Here is a 15,250-nt window from a genome sequence, read left to right as displayed (position 1 = left end):
AAGCTGGTGAATGAAATTTATTTTCTCCCATTTTGTCCTTTAAAAAAAATGAAATGTTTGCTTTCCCTTTAAGATACAGGTGATTATCTGTGTGCTTTCTTTTTATAGTCATATGAAGCTTTTCTACAATGTAAGTTTCGTTGTAGGGAGTTGTTGGGGTTTTAGTTTTTGGGTTTTTGTACCTAGAAGATATAAAACATATCTATTTAATCCTCATTTTCTGTTTCCAGGTGTTCAGTGATTTTATAACAGATCTTAATAAGTCCTTTATATATTATAATATTTTGTGATATTTATATGTATTCAATTTGGAAATTTTTGTTCATATAATCAATGTCAATTTTTTTCCTTTTCTCACCTTCTGATCAGGATTTCTGGCAGGTACTGACAGCATGTGCTTCAAATTAATCAGTATTCTAAAAGCCATAATAATGCTTTAGGGACAAAGGTTCAGTTCAGTGCATGCTCATGCCCTTTCCCTTCTCCCTTCAGAGAATGATTTTATTCCCTTCACTTTAAATTAACATACTTTATCTTTAATATGACAGTTCAAACACTGCACATGTCCTTGACAATATAGTACTTAGCATAATTTAAAAGAAATAATTTTTTTAAAGTTTATTGTGTTCTTTATAAAAATTGTTTACATTTATTATAATAAACTTTATAACTTTCATTTCATAGTATAGACTTACAACTATAAAAATTGTAACATCACTCAAAATATTCACAACTCCCACCCGTTAAAAAGCCATGACAGGAAAATTGGACTAGTCTGTTTTAAGAAGGAAGTTTTAATATTATGTGTCACATAAAAGGTCAACAAACTGTTTTGATCACTGTATTGCATAAGGGATACTCAGTTAATTGGGTCATTTAAATAGTTCCTAATTGAACTGTAATAGTGGCTTCAGGTGAAAAATTAATAGTATTTTTCTTTTGAAATTTTTTATATAATATACAGCTATTGCTTAGTTTCACTTTGCTCAAAATGGCTTCAGGGGAAACAAAACATTTAGAAAGACTTCACTATTTTGCTTTTCTGAGCTAATCAACAACTTTTACTTGGAACAGCTAGCAAATATCTGGAGAAAATCATGAAAAAAGAATATATAGATTGTAGGCTGACAAAAGAGAATTTCAAGGACACATAAGAAGTACTTTTTAAAATTGATCTTTAAGGCTTAGAGTCTTTAATTATAGCTTATAAATTATTAAAATTTCATTTAAAAATTACTTTTGCATTTTTCATGAAAATATAAACTAAACTGAATTAGAACATCTTTTGCTTTAAAATGATTAATTATATAATTAATGAAAATCATAGGGTGCTTCTTATTTTTATGGAACATTTGTCATGTGCTTCCTTGTTTTTAAAATGGGATATATTTTTAGTAGTCCCATTACCAAATTCCAAACCAATCATCTGATTGTTTTCACAATAAATTGTCTTATCTTTGCCTTTAACTGTATTGTGAAACAGATCAACAAATACTTAAGTAATTATATGAAAACAACTTATTGACAACCCCATTATCAGTGTTTCTAATCCCTGAGATTCTAGTTTAGAATAGCTCTGACACAAGCATAGTGCTAAAGAGCAGAAAACGGATGCGATGCTGACCCCTGTGACTGAGGAAAGCCACTTCCCATTCTCTAATTACAGCAGAACAGTTTGTAGGAGCAGCTAAAAACTTGTATGATAATGGTATGGTTTAAGGATTAAAGGTTCAGAATGACTTGCTTCAGATAGGTGTCCTTCATAGAAAGTAAGAAAAGAGGTAGAAACTGGTGTTTGAAAGTCTCTGGAATCTGCAGCATTGAGTAGTCAACCACCATTGTTGACAAAAGAGCACCAATCTTCTTGAAACTTTGACTATTGAAAGTAATATTCTTTGATGATAAAGGATTCAAAATCAAGTTTTACTGTATTCTTAAGGATACCTTATTAATATGCTTTATGTATTAAAAATAATGAACTTTTTTCTTCGACTAGATATTGGGGGATTGTTTATCTCTATTGGGTTCTATAAATATCACATTTTGGTGACTCTAGTATAAATCCTTTAAGCTTCCAAAGGTCAATGAACAGAGCAGTTACACTGTAGAAGAGGGCCTTCTTGCTTGCTTTTTTTACAGGGTTTTATCCTTTGCATGCTAAGTTTCTATCGCCTGTGGAAAGGCCGGATTCATTTTGTTTTTCTGTTAGCATAGAGTGCATCTTCAGATGCAGCTTACGAATGGTATCAAATACTTACTGTATTGCTTCCAGGAGTATGCATACGGTCTCTTTCCAGTCTCTGAGTTCCACCACTAAATAATCTGTTGTCACCACACGTGTTTGATTATTCGGGTTGAAAAAAGAAACAATGTAATAATAATAAGAGCTCCCAAGAAGGGTATAATTGCTTGGTTGTCCCAAATATTCAGACTTCTTTTATGATATTTTAAAATACATTTTTATTTGAGATTCTGTTTTGTTTAATTTGGGGTCAACTGAACCCATTTGACTTACCATTGTTGATTTGAAAGCATGAACATGACTAACCATTACATTTTAACACCTTCGTGTTTAGCTTTTCACCATGAAACAAGATTCCAGACTAGCTTCCTTTTTCTTACTATTTTAGCCAAAACACTATAGCATGTTTTAAGGTTACACAAGTAAAGTTCTATGAAAACTACTCAAAACAGTTTTCTCCTATTCTGGTAAAAATGGGTTCTCAGCCTCAACATCTACTGATGTGCTTTGGTTGCAGGGAATGTGTGAGGCGAGTTCTTACTGTGCATATTTGTCTTTGCCATGATGCCTTTTTAAAAGTTTTAAACGTAAATAGAAAGCTCCTTCAGTTTTGTTAATTAAGAACAGTATGAACAGCCATTACATTCTTAAACTGATACTCATTTTGAAAATGATTAAAATATGCATTTGAACAAGTCAAGGTATAAAACTATGATATGCACCTCATACACCATTAGCTGGACTTTCTCTTCAAGATAACTGAGCTGATACAAGCTAAGCCCCAGGGCAAATATTTTGCAATAGTGAACTGTGTATTTCCTCCCAAAATATCCAATCCCATTAACAATTTAAGAAATCACAAGCAGTGTAGATGCCTGGTGTATTTCTGTGCATTTGATACAATATAACACGTAATGATTCATGGCATGGGTTCCGGCATCAGAACATGACCTGTCATGCCACTCTGTAGCATTGTCACCTTGGGCTACTTATTGGGGCTACTTATTTCATCTGTAAAGTGCTGATAGTAGTGTCACCTACCTCATAGGATTGCAGTGAGACCTGAAAGAGATCATGCAAGTGCTTATTTATTTAGCACAGTGCCTGGCTTAGAAATGCAATCTGTAATTTTAAAATTCTTGATACGTCTTAATGGTCAGTGGTGTTCAAAGAATACCTGTAAATGTTTGGTTTCAAAATGATTTACAAATTCTTCATCTAAAGGATTTCCTGATGGATAATAGTTACTAGAACAATATAAAACAAATTTATGACTGGTGATCCTCAGAGTGAAACTTTTTGATTTTTGTTCTTAAGATGCATTTTTATTATCTTTTTCCAAATGGAGGAAGGCGAAATACTATATCAACATATTTTTCATAATTTCTACTGAGGTTGTTTTTGCATGACATGATAGGGAAGCCTTTTGTAAACCATGTCACCAAAACCAAGGCTGTTGCTGAGTTTAGAACAGTTCTTTCCAGCACTGATTGATTTGAGTGGCCAAAGTTCAGAATTTTGAGATCTAGATAGCAGGGAATTAGTAATGGTAAAACATCAGTATATCAACCAGAGAAAGAATATGCACACTTTGGAGCAAGTGTGCAGATTTAATGTGGTAGAATGGGTGATTTTCCCCCATCTAGGGTTTCTAATAATACCTCGTCAGATATTGAGAACTAAAATAAATAATTTTAATAAAGTAGTATCCTTTACTTGAAGTCAGTGCCAATCCAGTAGACTTCCGAATTTTTATCATTGCTTTAGTCACCTCTTCTGCCACTGTTTTTTTAAGCATCTTCATTTGTATTCATTCATTATAACCATGTAGTTATAGCCATAAAATAGAAACATTTGCATTCTAGGCATTTGGAATAGTTTTCAGAGCTAAAGTGGTTAGAATTGGGACTGAAAAGAGAATGGCTTTCTGGCAGAGTGAAGTTTATAGTATCTTAAGCATTCACCTTCCACACTTTGTTGCACAGTAATTTATGTTTGTTTGCCTCAAAAGCAGTATTACCTCTGGAAAAATTGGAAAGTCTAAGTCAAGAGAAAAATAAATCATAAACTCCAAATTAAAAACATCTCACTTCAATTTTTATATGACATATCCCCAAATTCTACCTTTCTGCAAATTCATATATGTGATGGCGGAAGAAGAATTAACACATTTTAACTGTGCAGCATTTTCTTTTGACTTGGAACAGGGTGATTGTTTAAGATCAATATCTTACTAAGGCTTTGGCATCTATCTGTATGCCAACCAAATAATGATATATGAGCATTACTCGCATGGGGAAACTGCTGAATTTTCTCTTTCTTTCTAATACTCCAGCTCCCCCACCCCCAACCCAACCCAATCCAACCCAACCATAGGTTGAAATACTATTTATCATTTAGAAATGATATGCCAAAATTGTATTTTCTAGAAGAAGTGTATTATTATCATTAATTTTTTGAAGTACAACTTCAAATATTTCTTGAGGGGTTTAGGAAGACTTTGAAATGTATTTTAGCAATATGTAGAAATGTTAATATTAAAACAATCCAATTATTTCAGCCTCATAAAGGTTGACCTACTAATTTAAATAGTGAAAGTGTGTTCTGTATCAGATTTCCTTTATACCAGAGATGTTTTGAGGTTCGGGATGATATGGTGGCATCTATTTTATTGTCACAGTCCCATCAACTTCTGTTTGACAGGAAACATTTATTTTGAGCTATAGAACTTGAAAAGTGGATATTTACTAGAACAAATAATGAGATTAAACTCCTAGATGTGATTTTTCTCTTTGACTTCAACCAATTGAATCCTAGAAGTCAAAGTTATTTACCCTATTTTGATCAACCTTATAACATACTCTTAAGTCTTTCGGCGTATCTAAAGAATAAAGAGGATAGTGCAATTAAGATCAATACCAGTACCCTTATGAGATTATTTATTTATTTGCCTTTACTTGAGGTCAGTAATTAGAATGTTCTAGTGATATTGAGCCAATAGCTATATCCTAAATTTTGAAACCAATAAGATCAAAGACATGGTCATGTAAATGAATAATAAAACAGTTAAGTTTCAACTTATCTAAGTTAATGAGCACATTGCTTTTAAATATTTTACATAATTTTGTTTTCCAAAAGGGGGTAACATTTGCCAGTAAATTGAATAGAAATATTATTCTGATCAGTTCACCAGCATTCTGCTTTCATGGCCTAAATTTCAGGGGTTCAAGTAATTGCAATAGAGTTTCATATGTAACTTCTGAGATGCATGTAGAAAGATAACTGTGTAAGTTCTCTTTAATTACAGACTCTTTTTAAAATACCCAGTTCTGTTTCATTTTCAGCATATATACTGGTGTAGTGTTAGAATCTTTCCTCGGGAACTTTATTATGATACAAGTTTCCCATAGACCTTTACTATAATTTTTTTCTTGTTAATGAAATGGTACCTTAATATATTAATTTTACACTTGTGCCCTTACAGTAGAATTGAAATATATTTCTTTTTTACTTTTATGTACAAAAATTTCTTCCTTTTCGTTTATCTGTTATATTTGTTATTTACATTGAATTTATTATGTATATTAATACAAATCCTGATGATAGATTTTCCTAGTAAAAATACATATTAATGTAAATGATCATAACCACCTCTGAGATGGAGAAAGTGAACACCATCACCAATATGTTAAGTAAGGACCATCGTAAGGACCATGGTGTTAGGGACTTAGGAGAAAATGACTTAAAACTTAGTCCCAGATCAAACATTACCCAAAAGATTAAATGAAGGGACACTGTGCTTGACATTTCCAATTGCAGAGTTAAATACTGATGATACTTTGGAGTAAGAAAATAAAAACCTAAAAACTTCTCTCCACTTTTCCTTTCTTAAATCTTGATTTTTCATTTTTACCATACCTTAGGACTTCAAAAAATTTATTCACTGTCAAACATCGGTTTTATGACAATTTTGGTGTTTTAACAATTTATAAGTGATAAAATTCCAAAGATGATTCTTATACAACTCATGGCATGTAAATACTTAGAGTTAATAAATTAGAAATACAGGGGGTTTGCAAAAGTAAGTTTACAGTTTTGAGTACAGGAAACAGTTTAATCTTATATTATTATTTTTTTACTATTATTATGATTAACCTACTTTTGCCCACCTCTATATACCCCTGAATATACCTGAATCACTCTTTGACAAATGGATAAATTGGAAAGCATACATGTAACTCTTCTTTGTCTCCTTGTACCCCAATCCCAACTCCAAGAGCATGAAAGAATAGTGTAGACCTTTGCTCTAAAGAATTAGAAGATTGTATTGCACAGGGCACATTGCAAAGCATGGCCAATTTTAAAATCCTCTTTAAACATCTTTTTTTCCCTTATTGTTAAGGAGCAACTCTGAAACACACACATTCTTTGTTCTTTCTCTCAAGCACACATGCTTTCTCTTTCCTCAGTTTCTCCTGACTTTTGAAACCTCTGTTCCCCTCATTCTCCTTTTCTGTGTACCTTTCTAGAGTTTTTTTTTCTTCTATATCTTTTCTGCTAGATGTATGTCTTCTGCTATTTTCTCTTATAGCCAGCAATTTGGCATTCTTTTGGCCTCTCTAGCTCCCTATCAATCTACCCAGCACAGCAGAGGTCTCATTCCTAGTTCCACAAACAAATACTTTCTCCTTTAGAGGACTGAGGGCTGCAAACATGGACATATCCCACTTCATGTAGTAGAGGCAGGTGCCTTTCTGGAGAAAATCACATTAATTGAATTAGCATTGTGAAGTGTCATTATAATGTAGCCCCTATGGAGATGTGTTCCAATAGCAATTTTCAATTAATACATAATCAAGGTTCTATTCAGTGACATCTTTATTATCTCTGCAGACTTTATAATTGTCCTAATGGTGGTGGTGGCTAGCGGCCGAAACCAGGACTGCAAGAGGGTCTTGTAGAGTCTCTCAAGCTGCCTTTTTAAAAACCATTTAAATAATTCTATGATTATTTATACTTTGAAGAAACAATCATATACTTTGCTAGTATCAACAGACCTTCAAAAGAAAAATGTGCTACTCAAGTCAGAAAATATCTTAGAAGAGTAGATGTATACTTATATGGTAAAATGATTTTTAACAAATGGCTTAGGAACAACTGTATGTCCATAGTTTTAAACCTCACCCCTTATGTCTGTATACACAGAATTGACTTGAAATGGATCATAGTCCTAAAAATAAAATCTGTAACTATAACGCTTCTAAAAGAAAATACAGGAAAATATTTTTATGGACTGGAGATATGCAAAAATATATTAGCATATAGAAAGCAATAACCATAAAGGAAAAAAATTAATAAGTTACACTTCATGAAAATTATAAATTCTGATTGTCAAAATAGAAATTACAAGCCACAGACTAGCAGAAATATTTTTAATAAGTATATTTAACTATTTTTTATTGCTGAGAAATCTAAATCTTAGTGGCTTAAAACAGCATTAATCATTTCTTATTTGTCATGCTTTCTGTGAATGAAAGGGAACAATTGGGCTAGATTAGGTTGTGGCACAAGCCCTTTCATGAGGGTGAAGTCAATGTTTGCTAGGACCTGAGTCATTTAGGCTACCTGAAAATGCAAGATTCACAAGTTATATACCCAAAATAACCCAAAACAGATAGTCAAACAAATATTTGTGTGTGAATGTGCATTGTAGCACTAGATGGAAACAACCCAAACACCCTTCACTGGATGAATAGGTGAACAAATTGTGGTATATATACAGTGGAATATTGTTCGGCAATAAAAGGAATACTGATTGATGCTATGACATGAATGAACGTAGACAACATTATGTTACTTGAAAGAAGCCACACCATCTTGTATAGTTAAAATGGTGAATTTTATTACAATCAAAAATAAGCCTCCAAAGGAAAAAATAAGGGTAAAGAAAGCTGTTCTGGATTAATGGATATTAAAGAGATAAGACAACTAAATGCCATTTATGATTATATATTGCATCCTAAACTGGGTGAAACAGAGAGATAAAGAAAATTATTTTGAAAGTTGACTAAATTTGAAAGTAGACTGGATTAGGTAATAGCATGTATTAGTATTAAGTATTCTGGTTTTCTTAAATTTATACTGTGATATGTAAAAGAATGTGTTTGTAGAAAATGTATACTGAAGTATTTAAGTATAAAATGTAAAACGTGTCCAACTTTCAAAATAGTACAAAAGAAAATATATATCTATATAAAACGATAAAATAAATAATGTGTAAGCTATTGGTGAATCTGAATAAAAAGTATATAAGAGCTCCTATGTGGATCTTGATACTTTTCTGAGTTGAAAATATTTCAGAATTACAAGTAACCAACAGACCTAGACTAGTCTTTCTGTTCATTGTCCAGATGACCTTCAGGAAAATGATGTTAGGTATACTTCTTTGGCTTAGCCGCCACTGCCCTTAGATTTTATCTGGTTCTCAACTTCTGGATCCCAGTATATTATTTATTTTATTAGCTTATACCACTATCTCCATACAGTTATTACATAGTTAATATGAAGTACTCAGCTTCTATACACATTTAGTGTTCTGGCTAGGAATGGCATGCCTTCGGGGAACAGATTCTCACTTTATGTATTTTTTTCTTATTCATAAGAAGAAAAAGTAAGTTTACATGGCAGTATCTTGGATGATATTTAAAATGTAACTATTATTTCACTTTGAGAAATTAAAATACTACCTTCCTAGTGAAGGGCTTTGCTGCTCCTGTTTTCATCCAGCAGCTTTTTCTGACTGAAATTTGTTTCATCTCTTGGTAGAAGATCAAGTATGGTATGAGATCTAACCTTAATTTGAACATATGGGGGGCTATGTGCTCATTTTCTGTTGTCTCAAAGAGGTGATCTCTGAATGCTCTCTGTCCATCATAAATGAATCAGAGAAGCCATGGATTTTGACCTTTCTGTGGTTACTGTTTCATATGGACAAACAAATATAAAATAAAGGCTATCAGTGGGTTTACTGAAAAGATCATGATAACTCACTTGGTACTTGTGTTTTCAACTGGTTAATTAATTTTCTTTCCTTTGTGGTGTATGATGGGATCTTCACTAGACAGAGGTAACTTACTGGGTAGTTGTGTGCCTGGATGCTGGTGTGTTGGCGCTTGTTGGTTTAGTGTTCATGATATTCCTCCCAAGGTTATGATTGCAATGCTGCTTATTATTTGCGCTTGCATGACATTATTACTTTGATTGCGCTTTCTTGGTTTGGGTTCTTGACGCCTCCTATTTCATTTTTTCGGTACCCAGAATAATATTTTAATATCTTAGGTTGGCCCAGAACTTACGAAAATTAGTTTTACGTCTAACTCTTTGGTGGATCCTTTTCAGTTTTTGAGAATATCTTCAATGTCACCACTAAATTTATAATTCATGAATTCAGAAAACAGGGTAGGTTTGCTTAAACACCCAGGAAGAGACCACTTGCCAAACAGATGATTGCTGCAGCTGATAATTAACTCTCTTTGTGAACTTTATAAATTAAAGAAAAGGAATATACACTTAGAGTGAAATATGAGTTTTAGGAGAGTTTCATCATATAGCTGAAATTTAGGAGCTTCCACCAAGGTAACAGTAATTATAATTAAATTAAACCATGTCTAAAGCTTGGCATGCATGTCTGATTTGCCATTATGTTTTAGAAATGCTGTCTACTCTGCAAGCTATTCTACATTCCAAAGCTAAGATTCTTGGGGGTCATAGGAAAAATTAAAATCAGTATTTCAGAAACTCGTTTCTGAGCATTTGTGTGGGCCTTGGAACTAGTTGCTTGCTTCTTCATTTCTAATCACTGGTAGTGTCGTTTCCATGGTCAATTGGAAATGACTTCATTTTAGTTTTTTCAATTGTTTGTTTTGATTTTTTTCTACCTTATATACTTCTATAGAAGTAGGACTGTTTTTAAAACTTAAAAACAAAACTAGCCCTGAACTGGGTCTGTATATGTTAAATGACAGGAGTTCATAAAATTGAAATTATTTTCCAATGTTCATATTAATCCCATGTTGAAACAAACAATTATCTTTTGTCTTACAATTTTAATCATCTTGAAAACTGTAAAGGATCCGTTAATTTGGAATGACCATCAGAGAAATGCTCATGACAAATACCATAAAACTGTCAAGTAAATGGTGGGTTATCTTTGACTATTTATGTTCTTATTCTGCTCTGTCTTCTTTTTATCTTTTGGTGGGACCATGTGTCTAATAGAAAATTGCCCAGGAACGAGAAAAATTTGCTGACGAAGGCAGTATATTTTATACCCTTGGAGAATGTGGACTCATATCCTTCTCAGACTACATTTTCCTTACAACTGTTCTTTCTAGTAAGTATAAACTATTCTTTTTATTTGTTTATGGGGAGCATACAGGATTATAAAAAGTTAAGTTGATTGGAGGGGGAAACAACACATGTTCATACAGTTAATGGACTATGTTACATAAATTTTTGTTTTGTAACTTGAATTCTTTATAACTTGCATGTAGAACCACCTGAGAAAGAAAACTGAAGTATTAAGGTGAAGTTAAAAAAATTTTAAAACGTAGCCCTGGCCAGTTGGCTTGGTTGGTTGGAGCATCATCCCGCGCACCAGAAAGGTCGTGGGTTTGATCGTGGTCAAGGGCACATGCCTAGGTTGCAGGTTTGATACCGTACCTGAGGCAACAGATGGATGTTTATTTCTCATATCAATGTTTCTTTCTTTCTATCTCTCTCCTTTCTTTCCCTCCTTCCCTTCCTCCCTCTCGCCCTTCCTGTTTGTCTAAAATTAATAACAATCTATTTTTCGGTAAGGATTAAAAAAATAATAAATTAAAAAATAAACAACTGTTAAGTTACATCTACCTTTAGATTACAGAGCTTTGTTTGAAGCTCTGTATTCTGTCAAAATAAATTATATGTTGCCTGTTTCTGTATAGGCTTTATTAGTGTTTTTACTTCCCCAGGAAAACATATGTTGATCTATTAGTTCTTCCACCAAACAAGAAAAAAGAAAAGTTCTAATTGTGTTGAATATTAATTAATATTTAATCTTGGAGGATTACTATTTAAGATACAAAATTCAAATTCAACTCATTTAGAGCATCGATGAGTTGTGGGCCAGATACTTCAGTTGGTTAGAGTGTCATCCTGATACACCAAGGCTGCAGGTTCGATGACAGGAGTCAGGACACATACAAGAAGCAATCAATAAATACATAAATAAGTGGAACAAAAAAATGATGTTTCTGTCTCTCCAAAATCAATAAATAGAGCATTGATGAATTTCTGATTTTTAAGCCAAACAATTTTGTTAATTAGTATGGTACTCTAAGTATTTTCTTAATTTTATTCCCCTTACTGTGATTTTTTTTTACTATTGAGAAAAACAAAACAGAATGTATGTTTTTCACTCTCTGTGTACACTCTAATAAAATCTACCTAAATTGAACCAAAGAGACCTGGCTTGTATGTTTGAAAGAGGTGATTATCAGGGTTTTTTTCTCACCTGGGACATATCAAACAAAAAAAATTCCCTTCTCTAGGCTAGTCATCTGTAAAGATAAAACTGTAGAACAGTTTTAATCAATGACATATACAGTTCCTGCCATGGCCACGATACTTTCACCCTTCTTCCCTCTGATTGACAGGAAGGTGAAGAAAGGTAGACTGACATGCCTCACCACACCTGCCTGCGGGGCACCAAAGTGTGTGAATAAACTCACGTGGTGGGCCAGGGCCCTGACAGCGTAAATGTGCATTGGTTTGCTACGAAGGTCCGAAGTGTTAAACTAATTAAAAATGTGCATGATCTTAAAATTGTGCAGTGTTAGTTGCTAATTTAAAGGCATATATTTTCAAAATGGGCTTCATTTCAAATCTTGGCCTGGGTAAACTCTTCAGCTGTTTTGTCTGTGAAATGAGGAGGGCAGTAATACCAAACCCAAATTATTTATTTGAGGATTATGAGATCATGAGTCTAAATAGTTCCTACTTCAGTGCATAGTGTTTAGTATGTACGCTGTCTACATTTTTATTCTTGATACCCTGTCACAGCGTGTTATTTCATGTCCAATTTTAAAAGCTCCATAAATCTTGTCATTAAAAAAAAAAAAAAACCCTAGCAGAATTTGGTGAGGATTTTTACAACTTTTTTGCAATTTTGGATAGAATTTACATTAAATAGGCATGATGTGGCAGAGAGAACACTGCGTTAAATGAAGAGACTAACTTGAAGAACTGCACTGATGCATAATATGTGTGTGGAAGTCCTGCCAGTAACATTTGTTGGGCTGAAATGAGATTTTAACTGTTATTCACTGCTTAATCCTATTATCTACATACCTTTCTAAGTGTCAGAAGGATCACAAAGCAGAACCTTTAGAATACCTGGCACATTTTGTAGCTCCCTTAATTCAACCATTTAAAAGCAGATAAAAAACAAATCACACTGACCCTTGAGTTCTGGAAACCCATCCAAGTAGTTCTGCTGGTCCTAGTGCCTTTACTTTTTGGTTCTTAGCTCCTACCTTAAACATAGCAAGTGATTTACAAAAAGTGCTTAGAATTATGATGTCACATACTTTCTGTTTTTGTCAGGAACGAGAAAATATAATAAGGATATGATTTTAAGATTTTTCTTTATCACTGGTTTTAAGCATTTTAATTTTTATATGCCTTTAGTGTTTCTCAGCCTCAGTACTGTTGATGTTTGGAGCACAGTAATTTATTGTGAGAGCTGTCATGCGCGTTGTAGCATGTTTGCTGACGTTCCTGGCCTCTACCCACTGGATGCCAGTGGCAGACCCTCCCTCTTCTCTCAGACATAACAACCAAAAATATCTTTAGGATTTGCCGAATGTGCCCCAGGGGATGGAGATGGGAGGAATCATCTCTGGTAGAGAACCACTGATACAGTTTTGGCATATTGGCTATTTTTGTTTTGTTTTTTCATCATATTTCTTGTTTTGAAGTTTTTTGAACTTTTGGATCTGCAGGTGTATACATCTAATATGAAAAAAGTCTCAGCCATTATATCTTCAAATACTTCTTTGCCTTTTCTTCCTCTCCTTTGGGATCTCCAATTACACATATATTTTCCTCAAATCAACCCCATAATGTTTGCACTGTTATTATCTTCATTTTACAGATGAGGATATTGAGCCACACAGAGGATTACATATAAGGAACTTGCCTCGAGTTCCACAGTGAATACATGATACTGGGTTTGAACCCAGGTGGGCCACAGCACCGGGGCTCCTGTGGCTTGGTGTTCCTGCTGTGGCCACATTTTCAGCAATGATAAGCCACCAGAAAAATCTAAAGTAAAAAATGCCATGGCATGTTTAGTACCTAGGAACAGACCTAGTGAAAATCAGGCATAATTCACTGTAGGCTGATTTTGATTCCCTCTTTAGATTTTGAGGAAATCGGTGGAGAAATTTAATTAAGTCAGTTTACACTGCAGCAAGATTTAATTTACCTACAATTAAACCACACCCTCATTGTGATTCATCTTTCTCACAAACATGTTAAGAAATTAAAGCAGCACTCAAGTAAAAATGTATAATATTTTATTCATCTTGCCATACTTAAGTCAGTAGCAGATCACAAAGTGAATGTGACTTAGAGATCAGTGCCATTTCATCTGATGAAAATCTTATAGAAGTTATAGCTGAAAGTAAGTTTTTCAGGTGGAGCAATCTGTTGAAAAACACAGGCAAGGCAGCATACTGAAATCTTTCAACAGATGAGGCAGTTGCAAATCTTTTTTATTGGGATGTCTGAATTGGAGAAGTTGTGGAGAAAATTTGTTTTGGCTGTTTGTGTAATTTTTACATCTAGGATTATCTGCCATTGCCTAATTGACATGAAGAGTTAAGACAAAGCAGATGAAAGGCTGATTTTATGCACTGTTGTTTTAGCCTAGAATTTCAGAAATGTGTATAGTCATGTGTTATATGACATTTCAGTTGGCGATGGATCGCTACACAACAGTGGTGAAGCCATACAGCCTAGGAGTGTAATAGGCTACGCCTTCTAGATTTGTGTAAGTGCACTTATGTTGTTCACACCGTGATGAAGTCTTCTGACACAGTTCTCAGACTGTTTCCCTGTCGCTAAGCGGTGCATGGCTGCACTTTCATGCTGTAAGGCCAGAGTGTCTCCTAAGTGTCTCACCTTGTTTATCAGTCGCTTCTTTCTCTAGCATAACCTCTTCTTATGGTTAATTCATTGATTTTATAGTAATGCAGCTTCTGACAAAATAATAAGATAATACCTAAAGATATCAGTAATTTATGATATTCACCATGGCCTGGTAGCTCAGCTGGTTAGAGCGCTGACCTATTATGCCAAGGTTGCGGGTTCCATCCCCACCCAGGGCCTATACATGAATCATTCAATGAGTGCGTGAATAAGTGGAACAACAAATTGATGTTTCTCTCTTCTCCCTTCCTCTGTCTAAAATCAATAAAAAAAGAAATTTTAAAAAAATAAAATAATTTATGATGTTAAGTTCATTTTGAGCCAGATACAGTTGAGAAACTATGCCATTTCAGTAGCCCCTGCTGTTACAGAAAATTGAACATTTACTTTTTTTTTTTCTCACCTGAGGACATTTTTTCATTGCTTTTAGAGAGAGGGGAGGGGGTGAAAAGAGAAAGAGAGAAACATTGACCAGCTAGTTGCCTTCTCATATACATCCCAACCAGGGATCAAACCCATAACCTGGGTATGTGCCCCAGCTGGGAATTGAACCCATGACCCTTAGATCCAGGGGATGATGCCCCAACAGACCGAGCCACCCCAGCAGGGCAAGCATTTACATCTCTGTATCAACAACCACTTAAGAATTTTAATTTAGATAAGCAAGAACTAAGTGGTGTTTGTGTCTCTCTCAAATCTGCTTGTGGCCATACCAGGAGTTTTAAATATTTTTTTTATTTACAGAAGAAAGTTAAT

At 34.0% G+C, this 15,250-nt stretch overlaps 1 protein-coding gene across 1 annotated transcript in view; it reads left to right on the top strand.

Annotated features, from left to right (window-relative positions):
• Positions 1–15,250, top strand: part of MICU1 (mitochondrial calcium uptake 1) — a 236,970-nt gene that overhangs the window by 105,270 nt on the left and 116,450 nt on the right. Inside the window, exon 6 of the mRNA XM_037130527.2 lies at positions 10,520–10,634. Within this exon, the coding sequence (XP_036986422.2) occupies positions 10,520–10,634 (115 nt within the window). The remainder of the gene's footprint in view (positions 1–10,519; positions 10,635–15,250) is intronic.

The sequence above is a fragment of the Artibeus jamaicensis genome, unplaced genomic scaffold, assembly GCF_021234435.1.
Source record: "Artibeus jamaicensis isolate MK-2021 breed Jamaican fruit bat unplaced genomic scaffold, CSHL_Jam_final contig_332, whole genome shotgun sequence".
Taxonomy (NCBI): Eukaryota; Metazoa; Chordata; class Mammalia; order Chiroptera; family Phyllostomidae; genus Artibeus; species Artibeus jamaicensis.
Note: the sequence above shows the minus strand (reverse complement) of the source record. Positions and strands in the feature narration are given on the sequence as shown.